Source organism: Numida meleagris, chromosome 3 (genome assembly GCF_002078875.1).
Source record: "Numida meleagris isolate 19003 breed g44 Domestic line chromosome 3, NumMel1.0, whole genome shotgun sequence".
Taxonomy (NCBI): Eukaryota; Metazoa; Chordata; class Aves; order Galliformes; family Numididae; genus Numida; species Numida meleagris.
In genome coordinates, this window is record NC_034411.1 from 13312048 (window position 1) to 13335162 (window position 23115).

At 41.6% G+C, this 23115-nt stretch overlaps 1 protein-coding gene and 1 long non-coding RNA gene across 3 annotated transcripts in view; one reads left to right on the forward strand and one right to left on the reverse strand.

The window, feature by feature from the left end:
• SNAP25 (synaptosome associated protein 25) overlaps nt 1-23115 on the reverse strand; it is a 64451-nt gene that overhangs the window by 22093 nt on the left and 19243 nt on the right. For both annotated transcript variants that reach the window (XM_021390094.1, XM_021390095.1), the window contains exons 2-3: nt 7337-7471; nt 6612-6653 (exon numbers count right to left, since the gene is read on the reverse strand). In XM_021390094.1, coding sequence (XP_021245769.1) covers nt 6612-6653; nt 7337-7408 — 114 coding nt within the window. In that variant the 5' untranslated portion in view covers nt 7409-7471. The remainder of the gene's footprint in view (nt 1-6611; nt 6654-7336; nt 7472-23115) is intronic.
• Nucleotides 733-16591, forward strand: LOC110395545. The gene is made up of 3 exons (XR_002436448.1): nt 733-5040; nt 13983-14180; nt 16078-16591. It is a non-coding gene; the product is annotated as an uncharacterized LOC110395545 (long non-coding RNA).

Sequence of the window (23115 nt, forward strand, 5' to 3'; positions counted from 1 at the left end):
ATGTATGTTTAGAAAACACATTGTGCAAACATGAAGAGGCTGCTTAGGACCTGAGTCCTCTTGGGTTTGAGTAAATACAGTGCAGTCAGACACAGCTCTTCTAAATTTTAGACTTAGAAAACCTGCAGCTGATAGTGTGATAGGTCTTGGCCTTCAGTGAGTCAAACATAGCCAGGCTGGGAAATGTTTGATGTTCCTTAACCCTCTGGCCTTCTATTTCTTCAGATTTTGAGATCTGAGCAAACTGCCTTTATGTGGTTAAGATGTCCAGTGACCGGAACAAGACCTATGCTGAGAGAGGAATTCAGCAATTAGACCCTACAGTTTGTATTTCAGATGAAATACTCACAAAGAGCAAAAGAGGTGCAATTTTCTTGTACTTACCTGACCATCAGTGCCATTTAATTTTATCAGGCAATACTCTTTCCCTTAAGAAGGTAGCCTGTAGCTATGCCGCCACAGCATTAATACTAATGTGAAAATATTAAAGGGTGTGCATTGAATATACTTCTCTGCATCTGAGATCTAACCCAAAACATATTGAGGCTAATAAAAAGATGCTCACTGACAAAGAAAATAGGTGATTCAGACATCAAGTGACAATCTCCTCCTGTTCCCAGTTTTTGTTAAGCATTAATTGTCAGCTTTTTCACAAAAATTTAACCGTGTACAGTCAATTTGAAAAAGGTATATAAAATTGCATTCATGCATTTAAAACAGATCAGACTTGTGATCTTTTAGGTAGCTCAAAACCAAACATGTCTGTGATACAGAATTATTTGGAAAATGTGTTCATCGTCCAGATGTCTGAGTGGGAAAAAAACACTCTGAGTATCTGACCCTCAGTGGAAGCAGACTGAAACATCTGTAGAAGCCTCAGACCCTCTTCGTTTAAGGGAAGATAGGGGAAGAAAGGTGCCACACAAGTGTACTTGGTGCTCAAAGGAAAGACTTCCCAAACACAGAAAATATTGGCATTTCCTGCACTAAAACTACCACAGAAACTCCCCTTAGCCTGAGTGGGAGCAGATGTCAGCAGACACACTTGAACTGGTTGCTGGGAGAGCGTGTATCAGGAGGTGACGAAAGCTGTGTTTGCACATTATCAGCACAGATCATGTTTTACAACAACTGATCGTAAAACCTTGACAACACGTTCCCAGCAGAGCCACTGTCACGGTAGGGGCTGTGTGCTGGTGCTGTAATTTTTCTGGTCCAGAGTGCCCAAGAAAGGTTCCCACTCATGTGCAATGCTTCCCAACACCAGTGAGATCCTAAGTGGGAAGCCACGAATGAGCAGAAGTTGCAAGATCTGTGGTGTTACAAAAATGTGTCCTTATGGTATGCTTTCCCTAGGAATAGGGCATTTCTGCCTTCTGTGCAATGAAGGAATTTTTTAAGACCTTCAATCCTTGCTCAGGCAATCCTCCATTTAGTTTATGACAAAATAGGGATTTTCAAAAAACAGGGTGCTTAAAGGTAGTTCAGGCCAGAGAAAAGTACACCTTCGACAGAACCCTATGGAGTTCATGGAGTACATGCCACTTGAAGCCAGCTTTCAAAAGCCTTCTCTTTTCAGGTTTAGTTTTGATTCTCTCTGTCTCCCTGTTGTACCTGAGAGGAGAATTTAACCGTTGGATTTTGTCACGGTACAGCAAACATCTCACACTCTTGTTCTTCACAAGTAAATGGCACAGCATGAATTGCTTTTGTTGAGCCATTAAACTGACAGCTTTGGAGTTCCTCTGTTTATCCTCTGTTTAAAACAGGTACACCACAGATGGTAAAACACAGAATCTTTCCCCCGCAGCCCTCGAATGTGCTCAGCCCTGACTCTAGGAGTCAGCAGATCAGCCTGCCTGTCCTCCCAGACTGTGATTTCCATGGAGACTGATGTGTGTTACCAAATCTTCTGCAAAGCAGAGAGGTATGCAGACCTGGCAAACTTTGCACAGAAGATGACCCCTCATAGCAGGAGGCCATCACTTTCAACTTTTAAAAATTAATTACATTAGGGGAAATAGTACCGTATAGACCCCATAAAATTCATGAAAGTCAATGGCCTTCACATTTTTGGTAACACTAAATTCTAGTGTTTGGCTAAAGGCAAACCAACAAGAAGTTGGTTTGAGTTCAGCTTTAACATGCTTTCTGTGAAGCACATACCCAGGTTTTCCACTGGACTGCGATCTAAGGTACTGCTCAGAAAGCCAGAATATATGAATTTAAAACTGTGGGCTTACTTCAATTCTTAGATATGTCATCCTAAGGTAATCTGCTTCAGTGAAGCCAGTTTAACAGCATAATTTTGATCCCTGTTGCAGTCTTTATTATATATTATCCTCAGTCTTCTGTAACAGCTTTATAAAACTTTTAAATGGTAGGGTCTCAATGAAAGACCTTTAAATTCATCTACAAGATGTTCAGTGAACTTTGCCCAGCACTTAGGAGTGGAAATGCTTTGCTGTATTATTTCTTATTATTACTGTTATGACATTGAGTTTTTCAAGGAAGGGAGTTGGAATGATATCTCACAGGGCCCACTAGTCCCTTCAGAAATACAGTGTGTTGTATACTGTCCTTGGCCATTACAAAAAGCAGCTACTCCAGCTGTGGCTAAGCCCAAAATCTGATTCTCATAGTGATAAAAGGGAGTAAATTATCAGATGGAGAACTTGAATCACTAGAAATCTCTTTTTCTGCATTTCTGGAGGTAGTCTGAAAAATGCATGTACACTCTCAGCTATGTGAAGAATACCTAAACTTCTACTTCAGTGAAGAATTTTGCTTTAATCAATATGGATTAAAGAGTTTGTTTTGAATAAATTAATATAGACAGTTGTATACCAGGACAGGCTTACATAGCTAGCAGTTCCCAGAGACACTAAAGAGAAATGTCAACACCCTAAAGACAAAAATGTGGTCAAAGAAACATTTTTAGTCATCCGCAGTAATGCATTTCCTCAGCTCCTGCTCCATGTTCACTGTCACCCCATTAACTCTGTAATGTCTCTCTGTGCCTGATTAAGGAGCCATGTTACCTCTCAGAGCCTGTTAATTCACCCTGGGGCTCAGAACCTAAGCTGATACGAATCTGCATGTAACCTCCCTTCGAGTCACGTGTGCCTGGTTTTCATCTAGTGGAATGACTCTGACTTGAGTGCTCTCCAGATGGTTTACATAGACCCTGCTGCACAGGTTTAGTTCTACTTAGCAAGTACTGACACCAGAATTATGAATCACCTTCCACTGTACCAGATATGTATTTCTGTGGAATTACACAGATTAAAGCTCTTGTTTGGGTAAAACCATTCCAATAGTTAATGATGTCAAGGGGATTTTTTCAAATCTGCTTTGACAAGCTTTGAGTGAAACTCTAAATTAATAGAATTTTTTAAAATTCTTTAGTCGTTAATTAAGGAGCATTTGACTATGATAATAATGTCACGGGAAACTTACTACCCGGTCTCAATGAAAGAAGCTCAGTGTCCTCGTTAGAGATGCATCTTGATTTTATCAAACTTTTCTAACTTACCATTCCAGCTTTGATATACTGGTAAACTTGACCCTAACCCCATAGCATGTAAGAGGAGAAAATCTGTCTGGATTTGAATGTTCAAAACAACCCTTTTGTCTTTAGTTTTTGCTAAGTGCTTTCTTGCTGGGCTTTCCACAGTACTGATCTTGACATTCATATCCTTGCAGTGTCAGAGCTAGAAACCATCTTTTTCTTCCACCCCACAATGACTGACTTTTTTTAAAGGTGATGATAATTCCATTGGAACATGATAATGGACTCACAGTTTTTATTCTACTGCGTTATACTTTATTGCATGAAGTTGTCTCAGAGATAAAAAGCTTAAACAAGAAAACAATAGGAACGTCAGCTACAAATTATGTTTTAGTCTTGCTGTCCTGCCTAAGTACATTTTTATTTTATGTTTTGGCCTGAACATTGCATAGCTACATCACAAAATGCAGGTATTTATAGCACTGAGTAACTGAGTTGTTCCAATGGCCATTGGTTAATATAGATGTACGTATGTTTTGCATGGCTATGCTGAGCACAACAGAGCAAACTGATCTTTGTAATCTACTATGCCAGTATGTGGCTGCCTTCAAGCAAAGCAGTGGCCAATTCATAATGTCCACTCACCACTTCTTCTTGCTTCCCCTGTTGCGCTAGAACTGAAACAATCAGCTCCTTGGAAAGCTGAGTTATAAAAATAAGCAGTAACAGGCTTGGACCTTCAGCAAGGAGAATAGCTCCGTTTTCTTCTATGACATTCCCTGGGAAGTGCACCAGAGTTTAGTCTTCAAACTCAGCTTGGTTTGCTTGGGCAAGGAGGGCATAGAGCCCTTGTGAACATCGTTTTTTTCCCTCAAGTTATGACCTCCTTTTCAGCACTGTACTGCTATAGAGCATCCCAGAGTTGACAGCACTTCTCTGTCTCTAGAGTTTATTCTGTATTTTCTCAGTATCTAATAGATTGGAGCCTGTCATGACAGGAATCCATATATATGTACATAGGAATAATGCTTAAATGTGGAGATATCCTTTTCCCGAATAAGAAGTAATGGATTTGCTGTATAAAGAGAATATAGTAAGCGTTCTTTCACTGACAATGAATATTTTCTATCTCTACCCACTAGACAGGTTCTGCTAAGCAAGTAAGTCTAATTGAATTTTTTTTATTAAATCAGAGCAGTGTGAGTTCGATTTCAAAGGCACTCACCATTTGTCTTTTCAGTCTAAAATGTTTCACTCCCTAAATGCTGCATTTTTTTAAATGTACCTAAGAAGTGGTGTTAGAGTAACCAGCAGTTGTTCAGACCACAGAAGAATTTTAAAGGTCTTTTTTTTTGTCACATTAGTGAAAATAATAATCAGTTCACTGTGAAAGAATTCCCTTGACTTTTCAAGCTAGTTCTGAAAATTCTGTATTTTCACAGGAAGATACTGTTGCGTCTGAATAAAGGCAGATCTGGAGAGATGCTGAGCTCTTCCAAGAAGCACTAGAATCCTACGTAAATTCACTGGTAAATTCAGCAGTCCCGGTTCTCCTCCTGCTTTGCCATTTGCTGTGATTTAATACTGAAATTCCAGTGGCATTCACAATATGCTTGTTCAATATGTTAGGAAAACTCAAGCAGTGCATAGGTCACACAAATACAGCTCAGGAGAGACAAGACTGATATTTACTGATGGCGTGGCCCTGGGCAAATCACTTCCCTTTCCTGCGCCTCTCTTCCTTCCCACTCATCATCTGCCTCATCTATTTAGATCCCAGGCATTTTGGGGCAGCAGGCTCTCCCGCCTTGTGTTTGAGGAGGTACCCATGTAAAACTCTCGTGTGTATTAGCAAACTGATTGAAAGCAGAAACTGCACCCAGCCCGGGGGTGATATAAAGTGATGGTTAGAAATGGCATGTCCGGAGAATGAGCAGAGAGAAGGGACAGATTGCTCAGAAGACAAGAACGTGCTTCAGCTACAAGAGGCCCAGATATGATGTGTTTGTGCAGAAGCGATGCTGACTGTGCTCAGTGACCCACCTGCTTGTCTATCTGTGCACAGAAATTTAATTTTATCTCCACTGGACTCCATTGATTGCCACAGTCCTGACTTATTTCAACACCTTGAAGCCTACGGCTGGGCTTGTGCTTGTTCCTGAACGTGGGACCTGATGTCATGTTCCACTTGCTGTCTCTGCTGGAGACTCCTCCAGTTGTCAGGAGTTCTGGGACTGTCAGTACTGATGACCCTGATTAAAAATGTCACCAGCTCCAGAGCCACAGCTCACCTGGTGTCTGAAAATAACACGGCCTGGCAGCCAGGAGCAAAGTTTTCCACCACCTGATGCCTGATCGCTGTAAGCAACCTGGGCTGAGTTTGGTAGTGCCCATCTATTAAATCCCTTCATTACAAAGAGGCTGAAATGAGCGTGAATTAATTCTTTCCTTCTGGGAGTGACCTCCCAGGTGGGTGCAAGCTGTGTTAGCTGTGGGGGTGAGCACAAGTTCCCTTCCCCAGCACTGTGGAAAAACAGAGAACTTCCTTCTCCAGAGCTGTCAGTTTAGGACATCTCAAAGCCTTGAAAGCCTAATCAATGTTTCAGAGATGCATAAAGTGGCACGTAAATGCTGTGGTGACTGATGCTCTATAAATAGCTCCAATTGTTTATGTAGGGGGAGGTATTTGGAGAGGACAGGGCAAGCAGAGAGAGGGCCTTTCTCACCTTCCCTTGCAGTGTTACATCAAGGACATCGGAGCAGTGCTGGCATGAGGCTGAGGAGCTCTTCAGCAAACTCAGCTGTTTGTCCCTCACTCAGGTCACCTTCAGAGGCTGTTTCCTTGGCTTATCTCGAGCAGCCTGTCTCAATGGGCTCTCAGATATGGGCAAAACACCATGCCTCAGCAGCTGGTCTGCAGTTTGACTCTTGGCAACTGAAGCATGGCGTCTCGAATGACCCTTGTGCCTGGGGAAGGATAAGGAGGAACAGAGCGGCACATGCCCTAGCGATGTCAGTAAAGCAAAAAACACTCCCAGCATGTCAGGCTCTCCATCACCTTCCCTCACAACAGAAGCACAAATGAAATGCAGATCCTTACCTCTTCAACAAGCTGCAGCATTCGACGGGTGCTCTCAAGGGACTGAAAAAAGCAGAGAAAAAGCCACTTAGATTTGGCAAAACACGGTTTCCATCATTAATGTCTGGGCTCATGCTGGCAATATGTTTTTCCTATGCTCTTTGCTTTCCCTCAAAATCAGGCCATCAGCAGGGGACTGGCGATCGCTTCATCTTCAATGCTCCAGGATGACTTGCTGATGCCACAGCTCCTGCTGCGTTCCAGGGCAGCCCTAAAGCTTGCAGTCCCTGTGCCTGTGTGGTGCAGCAGTAGTGCTGGGAGCAGCTGGTGTTCCACTTTAGAAATAAAATCTGTGGATTTCAGCTGAGACCTTTCAGAGACCTAAATGGTGACATTTAATATTGCATGGATTTGGCAAATTGAAGGAATCCTCAGACAATATTACATTGCTGATTTTTGCTCGAAGGTCAGTCAATCTGATGCACATCCTAATATCTGAACTAAACTCACAATCAATAAATATCTTTATCTAGACTACCTGATCTGGACTGAACATAACACAACATAATAATGAACATAATAATTTATTATACCATAATTCATTTATTTCCCAATTCTACATTCAGTGTAAAGCTGTTGGAAAATGCCATCAACCCTAAAAATCCTTTGCCAGATCAGCTCGTATTTCTGGCCATACCTCCCACCCAACCCCAATCCCAAGTTTCCTCTGTAGCTATCAGTCTCACTTCATCAGCAAGCTGGTCAGCACGCCGCTGCATTTCTTCCAACTCATTGCGCATATCCGCGTCTTCCGCCATTTTAGCTGTGGGTGTGTTTGTGGAAGCTGCAGATCAAGGATTTGTGCTCAGCTGCCTGTGAGCCTGTAAGACAGTGAAAAGGGAAAAAACAGCGTGGTTAGGCTCCCTGAAGCACTGAAATGTGCTTAAATGTCAGTCACCCAGAAGTGCTTTTATAACACGAGTGCCTTCCCCCAGCCTCTTTCATTCTGGACAGTGATTCCTGTGTAGTACAGAATGCACAAGATTTTTCAAGGTGATGTCTTAATCCTGTACTATTAATCACTCTTTAGGAACAAGGATGTATTCTTGTCATGTTGATTGACGAAAAGTGAATCCTTCCTTTATCCTTAACAATTCAAATGCTATACACATCGCAGCTGAATGGTCAGGAGGCGTTATTCATATCAGAAGTGGGCTTGACACCCATTTATTCTTTCCTAGAATTTAAAGCCTTAATGTAAAGGAGGCCAAGGTCAAGCTTATGCCCCTCACATCCTGTATTCAGCTGCATTGCTTGGAGGGCTGGATGCTCAGCTGATGTATCTCCAATAAAGTTAAAGACAATTAAACTTTTTTATCAGCTAAGACTTGTCCAAGCTGCTCTAGTTCAGACTCCAAAATAATATTTACAGCTAGGCTGGGTGAAGTCATCTACCTGGGAGAGTCCTTCATTTCAGGTGAAAAGACTACAGGACTTAACTACTACCGTCACCTTCCCCCCAGGTTCTGATCTTGGTTATCCCTCTCAATACAGATCGACAGCATTGAGCTCCTCCTAACCAGAGATCAGGATGCAGCCCACTAATCCTCATTTGGTTAGGGCTTCTTTTTTGTTATAAATTCAAGCTAGCTCTGATTACTGAGCATGACTTGATTAAGAAAGGCGAGTCCTCCTACCATCTGTCAGGTCTTTACAGCAACAACACTGGCTTATTTCTTTGCTCGATTCAGGCATGGCACATTGCAAATTGCTGCTCACTGAATGTTAGATTTGTTCACTGCAGAAAAAAACTAATCCCAGGTGCAGAGGAGGTGGAGAAGTTGTGGGGGACTGAGAATACACAGCCATAAAGCACATACTATCATGCTCAATAACAGAAAGAGGACAAAAGGATCTCCTTTCAGTAGAGCTTCTCTGGGAAAGCAAAATCCCAGGGGCTATTTTCTGTTCTTTCTTTGCGATATGTACAACCTTTATAAAACAGGACAAGTCAAGGCAGAACTTGGGTCTAAAATTTTAACAATAATAATTTAGTTTAAAAGCAAGTTATTTTCTGAGATGAACCCATTCCTTGCTTTGACAGCACTCTGTACCAGGACAACAGGAGTACAGGCTGAACAGGTACAGCTGGATGGCAGGGATATTTTCTGGATCATGCCCCAAACAAGGGCTTAGAAAAGTGTAGGGACAGCAGACAGCTCCTTGCATTTTTCCTGCAGCTTAATCAAATTTGCTATTTTTCTTATCTAAGAAGGAATATGTGACCTTCATGCTTTTGCATTAGCCGTGCCCTCACTTGCAGTTGCTTTTCCTCTTTGAAGATACAGCAGGAAGAAATACATCTCAGAGAGCCAGCCCTGAAGCTATTGGCGCAGCATTCTGCTTTCATCACTGAGCACATCGCTACATCTTTGTCAGAGGGAGGCCAACATTCCATGATGGGTCTCACAATGTTTAGGAGCCCAAATACATGCTAGAGAAGAAGGCCACCCCGTTCTGCCAGCTGCATGGTCACAGCAGTGTGAAGAACCAAGCTTGAGCATCTCATTTGCAGCCCCAGCTGATGCAAATGCAGAGCTTAATTTCATGGCTAATATTCAGACTGATATCAGGCACTTCAAGGATGCTCACAAACAGCAGTAAATAAGCTTTATGAAACTGTTGCAGTCTGAGGATTAGGAGGAAAATTGAATCAGGAATCAGTCTCCTGAAGGGCATGTGAGCGTGTGGGGACATTCTCAAGGCCACCTCAATCTTTCTACCCCATTGCTGCACTCACTGTGCCTTTTGAGGGATATCATGCAGCTCCAAAAATATGCTGCTCCTGAAAAGCAAATGGAGCCAGCTTGATTTGGATAAAAATAAATTATTTTGATAAAGAACCACTGTCTGAACTCCTGTCCCACTTGGCACAAGCTGGCATTAGAGTGGTCCGTGCTTTGCAAATTGTGTTTTTTTCCTAGATCAAGGTAAAACTCAACACTTAAGTATTTCTAGCACAGCTTCTGCAGCAGAGCATCAGGATTCAATTTGTGGATGTAGTTTTATAGTATTTAACTAAAATATTCTCCTCTGCCTGGATTCCTCACTACACTTGTACAGGCAGCATAACAGCACTGAGCTTTAGCAAAAATCATGAAAATGTAGACATGTTCTAGTTAGTATGTGCATGTAGCTGTGAGAGGCAGAAAACTGGTTTTGTTTGTTGTCTATCTGGTAGCATTTTCCTTGCTGTAAACAGGGGATTTGGTTCAGTCTCTAAGCATATCCCACGTGATCTCAATGATCATAGATGTGTAAGTGAGCAAAAGTGTGATGAGTGCTTCTCCTGACAATAATGAACAATGCAGTCTGTTTGTCAGTCACCACAGATAATAAAAAATGTGCAGAAAATTCAGTTCTTAAGTAAGTTGCAGACTGGCTTTTGGTCTTTTACTTATTAATTTTTGATCATAAGCCAGCAGTAGTTTTGGATGGTGCAAAAAAAAAAAAGCAACAAAGGGGTGAAACACTGTTATTTTTCTTAGGGTTATCCTTTTCAGTTAATTAGAACCATCAGTTGACATCTTAGTGACAGATGCATTCTATTTTACATCAAACTACAAAAATGTCAGAGGTTGTAACCAGAAAGATGCTTTGTAGCAATAGATTGAACTTGACAGGTTTATTGAGCTTGTTTGGTATTTGTAAAGCACTTAGAATGGATTGAGAAATAGCAAGAAGCATTCTTCCAGACAAGTCATTTTACATCAAGGTTTAGTCATAAACAAAAGTACCCCGCAGCAGTGTTGATTCAACTTTGTTTAATAGAAAACTATGCACAAGAATCAATAAAGGTTACTCATTTGCAGGCAGTATGATAGACTGCATGTATGTTGCAGGTGGTTGGGAATGGATTTAAAATTTTTGCATATTTTCCAGTTCTAAATGTGAAATAGGATAAGATATTCTTTGAAAAGCCTCATATAGGCTGAAATTCTGTTCCAGTTTCATGAAATTCCAGCAACAAACTCTGATATATATAAAATCATATTGAAAGCATATTTGTATGTTCTAAAGGGAATTACATCACTACAAAACAAATAAAGTTTTCCCTCTGTGATGTTTTCAGGAAAAATTTGGGGCCTATATATTCCTCTTGATATATTAGAGCATTGAGACTGAAGCAATGGTCAAGAAGACATAAACAACAATGGAGCTGCTCTCACTGACTGTAGGACAGGCTTTCAAAATTATGAAGTAGTAGTTTATCTTTGGGCCTACTAAAGCCTGCTGACATTTAAGTAAAATGGGAACTTATCAAAGATACTATTGATGACTTCGGAGAATAAATTTCTTATCATATTTTGCATTCTGTTCTCACTCAAGCTGGTTTGAACCAGGTATCAAAAGCCTATAATGGTCTTAGGAATCCTCAGTATGACTGGATATAACCTCTCAAAAATGTTCTCCTTACTTTCAGTAAACTACATATTATTTTGTCTACAGTCATTGTGTAGATGACAGATCAGACAAACAAAGTTGTGATGTATTGAGGTGTTTAGATCTTCAGCTTTGATAAAAACAAGTTGCTACAGAAGTACAGCCACTTGCATGCACTCAGTCAATTTGTGTTTATGCTTGCAGTAATTGTATATGCAAATGCAAGCGCAGAATTTCCCAAGGATCTTGGTTTCTTCATTTCAGAAAGGAGAAACCCTGTGGGTTCACCTACAAATATTCGTAATGTTCTGTTAAAAAACAAAAGTCCAAAAGTTGTTACAAAAAGCTTGTGTACCAAAAAACTGTGTACCAAGCTGTGCTCTGTGTTTTCTAGATAAAGCAAATAGTTTTAGGGCATTGTATGACTTACATCAAATTCTCTGAGAGCTAGTCTTACGTGTACGCTAGTGCTGGTAGAGAAGCACAACAGGAGACTAAGGGTTAAAGAAAAATACCAAGAGAAAAGACTGGCTAATGGAAGTATATTGCCAATTATACTTTGTATTCTGCATCTGCTATTTTAGTAGTGGTCAGATGCAACGAAGAATCGCATAGTGAGAACATTATATATTATTGCGGAATTATAGTAAAGTCTAAGAGAGACCTAAATATATCCCCAAAGGAAGAGAGAGACAATGAGTGACCTTTGAAAGCAAATATTTGCTTCACAGTGATATAAACACTTCAATGCAATAAATACAGGAAAATGAAAATGCTGCCATTTACTGTGGTGAAGGCAACGCTGCAATAAAGTGTTCTTTTTTAAGCACTCTCCCTGTTATTAAAGACACATCTATCCTTCCCAAGGATATCTGTGGCCAGAGGATAACTGTACTGATGAATTCTACTAAAAAAAGTTGGTCAGTACATCACTTTCTGCTTCTTTCTTGTAAGACTGAAAGAGCCTTACCACAGTTGTGTGGCAGTGGAAAACCCAGTGAGAGACTTTGGTTGTCACTCATCTCAGGAAGGATGCTGAGTTATTTGAATCTAGGTGCTTCAGCTGCAGCTATCCCCCTTCCATTTTCTGTCTGCTCACTGGCATAGGGAGCAACATATAATTCCGAAGTGGAGAGGTTCAGCTCTAGGTGAAAGGGTCAGTATTGCCTTCCCTCCCCACTGTTGCCTTGCAGTCGGATGATTCCCTCCGTGCCGCACAAGGCGAGTTCAGCCATGGGACATGGCCAGGAGCAAGACAGCTTCAGGGCTTTATAGGATCTCACCCTCAAACCGCCCATCCTTTACCCTGCTCAGCTGCCCAGCACCTTGGCCATGCCTTTCCCCACTTCTCTAGCCTTCCCTGTTTTAAATAACTCTGAAATAAAATCTTAGAGGAAGACTGCTTTTTGTATCCCTTCTGCAGCAGAGCCTATTGTCTGGCTGTAAGTTAGCCCAAGACTTTCAGTAGAGTTACCATTTCCAGAAAAAGCAACCTTGTCACTTCCATGTTGCAGATTAAGCCCCAAAGCAGCCTCTGTGTTCCTGTGGGGTATGTTAAGGTCCTCATCTCCCTTCTTTTGCTCTCTCACTGTGGTTTTCTTGCACACCTTTGGGCACAGCTCCACCTCCCAGGCTGACAGAGCCTGGTGATAACTGATTCTTCTCTGCTTTTTGCTTGTAATTCTGTGAAGAATAATGCCTGCTGGTGAGGGCTTGACAGGGAGTGACTTTGGAAAAGACAGGCTCTGAGATCTTGCAAATTTGAATTCAGGAGAAGGAGGTAATTCCTACTTTGTCACTGTCTTCCTGCATCACCTTAGACAACTTATTTTACTCTCTGGGCTTGCTTGTGTTGCCTAAAGACATGTCTCTGGAGCTATGTCAGATGCTCTAGGTATTTGGTTTCCTGCTGCTGGCTGTATCTGTCAGCCTCATGCAGATGTCTGGGATGCCCTCTGATGGGACTGCTTGTCCATATTTAACAACTGAATCTGTCTCCCATCTACGCAATGTGGATAAAATTCTTCCTACCTCATCTGTTTTTTTTTCTTTGCTGTTGCACTGCAGGTGTTTCAGAGCATGGGCTGCGCTCTTTTAGGGAATGTATGTGGTGCACAACAACAAGAGCTTTTGGATAAATGCTAGTGAGCACATCTCTATGTTGAAACCCCCATCTAGTTGAAATGAGAACTCCCCAGTCAAAGGCCAAAATGAAAATATTGAAGTATAATTAGACAAAATTATGATTCCTAACTATTTGCTGAATGTGTTGGAAAAAATGACTGGAAACCAGATTTCCTTTGGGCTTGTGTTTCTATAATGACAAAAAGCTCAATAAAATGATTACTTAGTGTGAATACAGCTACGCAACATAAATGCTACCAGGGAAATAACTTTTTCCTGTAAATGTGGGCACCTCTGTCCGCAGCACTGGGGGGTACACGAGTGTGACTGCGCATATACACAGTTGCAGTGCAGCAGACAAGTTGTATTGACACGACTCCAGTTTCTACACATAGGAAAGTTATGAGCAATACATCCCACACCTCCCCCAGGCTCTGCAGCCAGCAGCAGTGGCAGGTGGAACAAGTTGTCGTTGAGATCTCAGAGAATAAGAGGAGGTCATAAAAGAGATGCCTGGAGCCACCTCTCCCCATACAAAGCAAGGCGTTGTTGTCCTGTCAGCTGTCAGACAACACTGCTGTTTTATGCAGCTCCAACACGTGCATGTCACTTTATCAGCCTCATGCACCCAAAGAAAAAAATTGAAAAAAGCAGAACAGCCATTTTGTAACAATTTCACTTCAGAGAAATAATAACTTGACTTCCTATCCCTTTTACTGATAACAAAACCATTTTCGAAAATAAACGTTTCAGCATGTTATCTCCTTGCAGTCATTTCCAGAGCTATGTACTCACACGTTTTACCTTTTTTTTTCTTTCTGACAGTAACAGCAAAACCTCACAGGCAAAAATGTTTGTTCTTTTTGTATGCGAGAGCAACCAGCTGGCATGGAGGATGGTGAAGAAGGAAACCCTCATAGCAGGAGTGGGCATCACATCTGGAGGAAGCTGTTGGCATCGCAGAGATACCAAACATACCTGGACTGAACAGGCTGCAGTGACTCTAATTCCCAGCTACCACAGGTGACTGCCTCATACAGCTTAATTCCTAATTTAGTAGGCAGTGTCCCGTGTTTCCCTAAGTTTATTTTGTCCTTGCTAAGACACTATAACAGACCCTCACTTCTCCCACATATAGATACATTTCATTTCTGGCCGAAACTAATTCACAGCCAGCAAATAGCAGCTCATTCCCATGCTTGTCTTCACATTAAATAGTTCCTCTCCTTCCTGGTCTCTGTCTCTCTCTCTGAAGTACAGGAATAGCAGTAACAATTTTTCTCATTTCTTACGAAACGAGAGACCAGACTGTGTTAGTTGTCCCTTGGCAGGAGGACTGTTTGTTGCCCTTACCATCCTAGCAGTTGTTCATTCAGTTTGAATTAGTCATCTCTGGAAATGGCTGGCCAGCATTTCACAGGGGATGATATGGACTTTGCTGAAAGGGCTTAGTGCTTCCCCATCCCTCCAGGAGATACCTGCTCCAAAATATCCTCCAACCTCACTTGCCATTTACATAGCTGGATCTTGGTGGCTCAGGACGAGAAATCCAGGTATTAGTATGAAGGATTAAATAAAATGTCTTGACTTGTGACAAAGATAATTCTGTGGCTAGAATCTGGGAGAAAAGCCAAAGGAGTCTGCTCACCCACAGCATGAAAATTCCAACTGTGTCACGACTCTCAGTGCAATTCATACCCTAAATTTGCTCAGGTGCTCCTCAAAATATTCTCCATTACTGCAGCAATGGCAAGCAGCCAGTTTCTCTTCTCTTTGATTACAGTCCAACCTGGGTTTCTTTATGCTGCTCCTAAGCCACTAAATCTGATTAATGGCCAATTTTAGAAGCTAGAGGTGATAGTCATGCCCCATTTCAGGTTGGAGGAAGTTTCACCGCTGCCATGACCAGGGTCAGGCTTGCAGGTGGGGCTACCAGCTGGCAACATGCTGGTAAATCCCAGCAGTACACAGAGGGTGAACAGCAGAATGTGTGCATGTGGGTTTCTGTGCAAGCATAAACCTGGAGTGTTTGGAGATTTAAATGCTTTAAATACAGATTTGCTTGAGACTTCACCTGTCCCCTTTTGTTTCTCTTAGATGTCAGTTACAAAGGTGGGTAGATAGACAGATAGATGGACAGATAGGTGGAATATGTATAAATTTATAGAACTGAATTATTGCAAGATGTCTATTGAAATATTTAAGAGACAGTAAGAAGTAGAATAATTCTGTGGCGTATTTTCCTGAGGAGCATAAGGAGAGTTTGCATGAGGCCTGTTGCGTATTTTCTTCCTGGGTTTGTGGAACAAAAGATGCTGTTCCCTCTTCACAGTCTTAAGAGTACGCAGAGCTCCCAGTCCAGCCCCCTCCCTCCCTGAACACATTCAAGCCTCTCCCATGTCTCCTGGTTTTAGTTAATCATCACCTCTGCTGAGGATCCCAAAACAAAATGATCGTTTGTTGCAAAGGTCAGAATCAAACCAATAAGCAGGGCTGGCATCCGCTGTCATCTTGTAGCACCAACTGTGTTTAGTGCCCTTCTGCAACAAAGTGCTATTGCTTCTTTTCCTCACTATTTTAAGAGTTGTTTACAGTGACTGCTAAATGTTGAGGTTTGGTAGGTGGTATGAAACACCTGATTTCACTAGGCTCAAGGAAAGGGGTTGATCATAGTGTGGGCTGGTGGTGGGCAGTGAGAAACAGCCAATTTGCTCACGTTGTCCACAGAGGGCAGAGCAATCTGATTCAATCTTATAAAGTCACAGTAATACAGAAGATGTACAGTCTTTGTGCTTATTAACTACCCCCCAGTGCTGCACTTAGTGTTTGTGAGTCAGGAGCATTTCATCTATGTAACTTCTGATGCAGCATGAGAAAATTACACTAGCTCAGCCCTATCTACTTGTTCTTTTGGTCTCAGTCCTGCCAGTGGGGATGTCTTACGTATCAGCGTGAAGGCAAACAACTGGCTGCTGTGTGTTCGCGTTCGAGGGTGAAGAGCCTCCTTCCATATCTTCATAAATTAAGAGAAGCAGACTCTGTGCCAATGGAGAAAGCAAGCTGAGCATCTGCAAGTGAGAATTAAACACAAGTGCTTGTTCAAAAGGCTTCACTCTTCATTGCCTCAGCCTTTTCTACGTATTTCCTGACTTTGCAACGTCCATGCAAAATGACCTTGTGTTGGAAGAGTTACAGACATTTACATTACATATAGACCAAATCAATGGCAGAAAATGCAAGACAGTAGAGATCATCTTCACATTTCTTATAATGATCCTTGAAAGCAGACAGAAAACTGTCGAAAGAAATTTTTGGCTAAATGGATGATAGAAAGGAAACCTGTGAGTATTACAGGAAGAGAGTGCATTTACATTGGCCTCTGTCAAGAAGTAGCACTAAATTGTGCTGTATTTTGTGTATTTTGTGGAAGTCTAAGTCAGGGGGAAATCTTGTGATAATTTATTTAATTAAAAAGTGATTTTTTAATTAATTGAATGGAATAACGAATAACTCCATCATTAAAACAGTCACAGAATTCTTAATTAGTATGTTAAAAATGAGTAATTTGGTGTTATCCCTTCTCTACAAGCCCTGATGCTTTTAGGGCTTGAAGAGACAAGCTATGAGTGAAACTAGTGTTTTTTAAGCTTAGCATGGAATGGATGGTTATTTTGGTAGCTGGGAAAATATAGAAAGAAATTTTGTGAACAAAGAGCCATAGCTCAGTATTTCTGTTAAGAAGATTGGCAGTGAAATAGTTAACATCATCAGCACCAATGTTGTTGTTTTGATTTCAAGGCGATAGACGAGAATAAGGCTTTCCCCTGACAGTGTTTGTTACAGGCTGTCAGCAGACTCAGGAAGGCAACTTTTCATTTCTTTCTGTGTGGCTTGTATTTGCAGGACTGCTTTGCAGTCCAGGACTCACACCTATCCCCCATCATGAGCTCTTATACCACCAGTAAGGACTTCCTTATCATGTGCTGAACAGTACTTGAGAACAGTGTGCTATTGAGTGCTGTAGAAGCCCTACTCCTTCACTCCTCCTCAACATTCAATCTTAGTTTATGCTCTTTTTTACCTCATAGCACCATTAAGATTTTGTAAGTGCAACATTGCTTCCCCAGTGAAGTATACATGTACTTGACTGCCGTGGCTTCTCTGGGTAGGTTTCACTGGCTTCCAGTGTGCTTGCATGGAGACTGAGATGCAGACACAATGCCAAACGATACCACCTTCTAGCAAGAGCTGGTAGTGCAGAATTCCGCCTATGCAGATGTGATGTCAATAGAAACAAATGAATGACAACTAATAAAAGTATTGGTACATATAAGCATTCCAATTGGGAAGTACATTTCTGTGAGTTATGATCTTGAGGGTATTAGGAAAGTAAATAAACAACTTTCCCCTATAGATATATACTTGTGGTAAACAAAGCAATTCATTGTATTTATAATATTTATCCTTTCCCTTCATTTCTCTCTGATGGTAAATGCATGGCCGTGCTTCAATTGAAGACTTGATATATTTTTAGCAGAAAGACTAAATCTTCTTTGACTAAGTCACCAGAGTCAAATCAGCACTGACAAAATATAAGCATTACGAAACTGGACTGATGATGTTATCTGAGATGTTAAACTGAAGAATGGTGACTTTTTAAAGCTATGATGGATTCAAGGAAGACATTGACTAAAAAATCACATTGCCTTTGTGTCTCTTGGTTATAGTTGATTATTCATGTGCTTTTCTTCTTCAAATGAAGAGACAGGGCCTCATTTTTAATGGTGTGATTTCATTGTCCATCTATCAGTTCATCTGTCCAGCCATCCTTCTGTTTGTTACAGCACACAACATTTGAAGCAGGTAGCAAGAAGGAAGTGAGTTCATCAACTTGAGTTGTTTCCCTGAGGCTTGTGGCCATTTGTGGTGGGAGAATTGTCGTGTGGAAATGCAGTATTGTAAGCGAAATAGAAAAGGTACAAGAAATTTTAGGCCTGAGGAAAAGAAACTGCTGTCCAAAATATGTCTGAAAGCAGTTCAGGAGATCATCCGCACTTCTGCCCCTCTACTCTGCACTGGTGAGACCTCATCTGAAGTACTGCATTCAGATGTGGAGTCTTCAGTACAAGAGAGATATAGGTGTGTTGGATCACATCCAGTGGAGGGCCACAAAAATGATTCAAGGGATGTAACACCTCTCCCATGAGTACAGGTTGAGAGAGCTGGGGCTGTTCAGCCTGGAGAAGAGAAGGCTTCAGCGAGACCTGGTAGCGCCTTTTCAGTATCAAAAGGAAGGCTATAAGACTCTTTGGAAGGGTCTGCTGTGATAAGACAAGGGGAAATGGTTTCAAACTAAAGGAAGAGGGATTTAGATTGAATATAATAGAGAAGTTTTTACAGTAAGGATGGTGAGGCACTGGAACAGGTTGCCCGGAGAGGTGGTGGATGCCTCATCTTTTGATTCATTCAAAGTCAGGCTGGACCAGGCTCTGGGCAACCTGATCGAGCTGTAGATATCCCTGTTCACTGCAGGGGAGATGGACTAAATGACCTTTAAAGCTTCCTTCCAATTCAAATGATTCTATGATTCTATGATTCTCCAGTATTTCCTGTGGATTTCCTCTAGGACAACAGAACTGTAATAATAGAAAAACAAAAATGCTTTGCAGACAAACAGCTGTGCTCTTGGCTCAGTATACACTTTCTTGCTCACCCAGAGCAGCACAGCCCCAATCCCAGGTCTGTTCTCTTCTACTTTGTGAGTAGTCTCCACTGGGTCCTAAACTGTGAAAGGTAGGAGCTAAAGCTGAAGAAAGTCCAGCAGTTCTGACAACCTACTCTGCTTCAAGAAAGAAATAGTAGTAGTTGTAGCCACAGCCATATTATAAAAAGAAAGGTCTCTATCTAGGTTTTAACTACTCTAATTCTTTGATTACATATAGGTGATAAATAAATACATAAATATGTAATATGCAGCTAGCACAGTATCTTTAAAAGCAGTTTACATGGCAAATGGGCTTGAAAACCCACTTTTGAACCCATAAACCTTTTACAGATCTATTTTTTGTTATTTCAAGGCTTCACAAGGGCTAAAAATTCTGCTATCATTAGACAGCTCATCTTCCTTAAGTGAAGCTGGAGCCTTAACCAAGCTAGACCCTCCCAAAAGCCAGTGGTTTTTCAGATGCCATTCAGACAAGGGAGAGAAGCTTCTGCTCCCTTCACTGGGCATGACTGGGAGATTAAATAGGAAGATCTTAATATCAAATGCATTGCTGGCGAATGTGTATACTAAAAATAATAAATTGGGAATGACTGTTTAAAATGTGTGCTTACAATGCCCTTACAATTGCACAAGTCAAATATTGAAAGCATCTGACATTTCTAGGCTACGCAACAAATTATATTAGCCACAGGAATGCATAATAGGACCCCATGGATATGCAAAACTTATTCACTCATTTTCAAAGGCCTCTGCTGCTTTCTGATTCACACCTACAACTAATTCCTAGCTGCTACTCTTTTCCCAGGAATCTTTATTACAAATCCAAAGAGGCCAAGGGCACACACTGGCTTTCCCTGATGCAGGGTATGAGATCTCCTCATTATTTATTACAGGCTCACAGGGCTGATTTAGAAACCTCTCTTTGTCTGAAGTCCATTTCAGCCGTTGCAGGCTGATAAAAAAATCCAGCACACTCCTCCAGTGCACTGAAGATTACCCAGACTCACAGGCGAGGATTTAGCTGTACTAATACAGGAGCACAACTTCTATTCTTTTTTTTCTCCTTTCTTTTTTTGTTGACCAATCAACTCCACAACAGGCTAGATTGTGCCTCAAGGGCATCGCTTTCAGCCACGTGATCTCCAGATTAACAGAGAGGCTGCAAAATCCTTTCCGCTCAAACTGTTTTAACAGGGGATCAAAATCTTCCTCTCTGCATGAGGATTTTTATTTAGCTAGTTCTTTTTATTCAGTTTGCACATGTTTGCAAAAGAATTAAGGCCTGCAAGGGCATGTAAAATGGTCTGGTTTGGTTTTTAACCTTTTCAATCTGTGTTTCGGAATAGAAAGTTTTCCAGTTCTTTGTGGGAATGTTGCCACTTTCCTGGTTGCATCCTTATTGCTGAATTTATTAAGCACACTGATGATGGCCTTCAAAGGTCAAAGATTAAGAATGTTTTGCAAAACTCCCCCTTTTCTCTGCTAAAGTTCATTTTCTCATTAAGGGAGGTGGATATATTGAAACAAGCAGCGATAGAATCTGCAGGGGAAGGGCCTGGGAAAGGTGTGAGCTGGGTGAGTCCTAAGGAGCTGCATGAGATTTGCAGGGCTCTGCTGAGCAATAAACCATAGGATTAAAAGTGATCATGTAAATAAAATAAATGACAATTGACTGATCCTTGGCCCCAGCAACCTGGCTACTGGGAAACTACTCTTTCTATGGAGATTCCTGTTGAAACTTTTTATATTCAAAGCATAGATCTTTAGATATGCAGGTACAACTACTGCTGACAGTAAGAGGGAGCCAGGCACATTCACTGTTGTAGCAGAGAAGTGCTTTTACTGGAAAAAACTACTTTAAAAAAAAAAAAAAGAAAAAGGAAAAGAAAACCAGACTGCCTTATATTCATTTAAGGCATGAAAACACACCTGGAGGTACATAGGGTGAGGATCCCATGGGAAGGTTTACCCACACCATAGCCACGTGGTTTCTTTGGGTATGGCATTTGCTGAAACAAAACTAACCCACTTGCTCAGCTGACAGGTGATGAATCACAGCATTGAGCTTCGAGGAGAGCAGTTCACATAAAACCAAGACAATCATAGAGTCATAGAATGTTTTGGATTGGAAGGGACCTTTAAGATCATTTAGTTCCACCAACCCTGCTACAGGCAGGGACAGCTCCCACCAGACCAGGTTGCTCACAGCCCCGTCGAGGCTGGCCTTGAACACCTCCAGGGAGGGAGCATCCACAGCCTCTCTGGGCAACCTGTTCCAGTGTAGCAACAGCAATAGCAACAGCAAGAATAAACTCAGCAAAAAAAAAAAATAGTAGTTGGCCTTTGAAAGCAATCACAGCCTAGTCATGAGCAAGTCACAGAGTTCAGCAAAGGGAGGATTCCCCTTGCATTATGCTTGGATATTCCCACAGTGTCACTGTCAATATCCTACAGCTCTAGATTTCAAGCTGGGGAGCAGGGTGTGTGCTGCACAGCTAAGGGCAGAGGGATTTTGCTTCACAGCCTGTCAGTGAAAACTCCAATTATTTTTCATTTAAATCCCTAAATCTTTTTCTGCCATCACTGGGAGCTGTATGGGGTGAATTTTGTCCAGAGGCTTTTAAATAGCCGTACCAAAACGAAGGAATAAAATACTCCTTGCAACAAATGGATAGTAACAGCTGATCTGATTTTTCTAAACATGAGAATATAACTTGTTTTACATCAGAAACGTGAGATTTGCCTTCCATACCCTACCTTCTTAAGATTCATATTTATTTAAGCACACCTGCACTCATTCACCTGAGTGGAAATCCAGAGAAATTTTGGGCTGAGACAGCCTGCTTTTCCAGCACTCTAAATGAGAACAGAGCTTTTCCCAAGGACAGATGACTATCAGCAGTGCTTCCTCCCAAGCATTGCAGAGATGACTCACCCAGATTCAGTCCCAACAGCCTGGGAGCAAGAGGCACCATTGCTTACAAAGCTGCAGCATGACAAGGACCACAGGGCAAAGACTAAGATAAGACTGAGTTGGGGGTGTACAATTCCTAACGCTGAGCACATCTGGCCCAGCACAGTCAGTGACACAGAGGAAATGTCTAAACAAGAGGGATGGCAGTAGGTGTCCTCCCAGAAGGCACAGACAGCAGCAGTAGGTGACTTCTGTCTACATTTCCAAGTGAGGAGTCTGATCTCCTGTGAGATCAGATGTTGTAAAACAAGGAAACTCTACTCCACAAGGTGCCTTTGCACTTTTAAGTGGCCATCGTTCAGTGCAAGCATCACAAGCAGATGGTGCACTTGTGTTTTGATGGAGCTGGTGAGGATACAGTGTGTGTCTCTCATTTGAGACCCACTCAAAGAGAACTATTTTTTCAGATTGTCATGGTTTTATGATTTTCGGTTATTGGTACTCCACATCATAACATCATGTAGTGAACGTACCTGGTTCTCAGAAGAGAAGGACTACTACATTCCCCATGGTACTTTGCTCCTCTGTTACCATTTTCCACCCGGAAGGAAAAAATAAAAGCTCACACTATAAAAACTTGCAGATCACGAGACCTTGTCCCTTTTTCCGCCGTCTCTTGTCTTGGCAGCACCTCGCTCTCCAGCCGTCTTATCGTCGGTAGTAGAGTAAGGCCTACCTTGATTTTGGGACATTCTCTCTCTCTGTATAGAATTTATCAGCTTAAATTGTAATTATATTGTATTATAGTGTGTTGTTTTGCATTCTGATATTTTATTTAGTAAATTAGTTTGTTTCTCCTCAGATTGTTGCCGCTGCTCTTTGCTCTCAGGGCCATCTCCTTACCCTTTTCCCCTTTTCCCGTTTCCCGGGGCGTGGGCCCATGGGTCCCCCATCCCCTTTGTCATGGAACCGGGCCGAACGTCCGTAAACCGTTGACACAGATTTTGATAGAAATGCTCTGGTCTTTCAGTATCAGTCAAAAATCTTTCTGCAAATACATGTTCAAGGATTTTGAGAGAGAGAAATATTTTAAAGACAAGAACAATGCTTGCTAATGAAATCATTCTTCAGTAAAATAAGTTCAAATTAGGAATATTGACCTCATTACTGCATATTTATAGATACTACTCCTGTGAGTAAAGACAGTGGGATGGGGCATGAACTTCACTTGAACACAATCTAATTTAAATCTAAAGCAATCATTGTTTCCTTGTGTGTTTTATTTAATGTAAGTTTCTGGATGAAGAATCAGTGAGTCT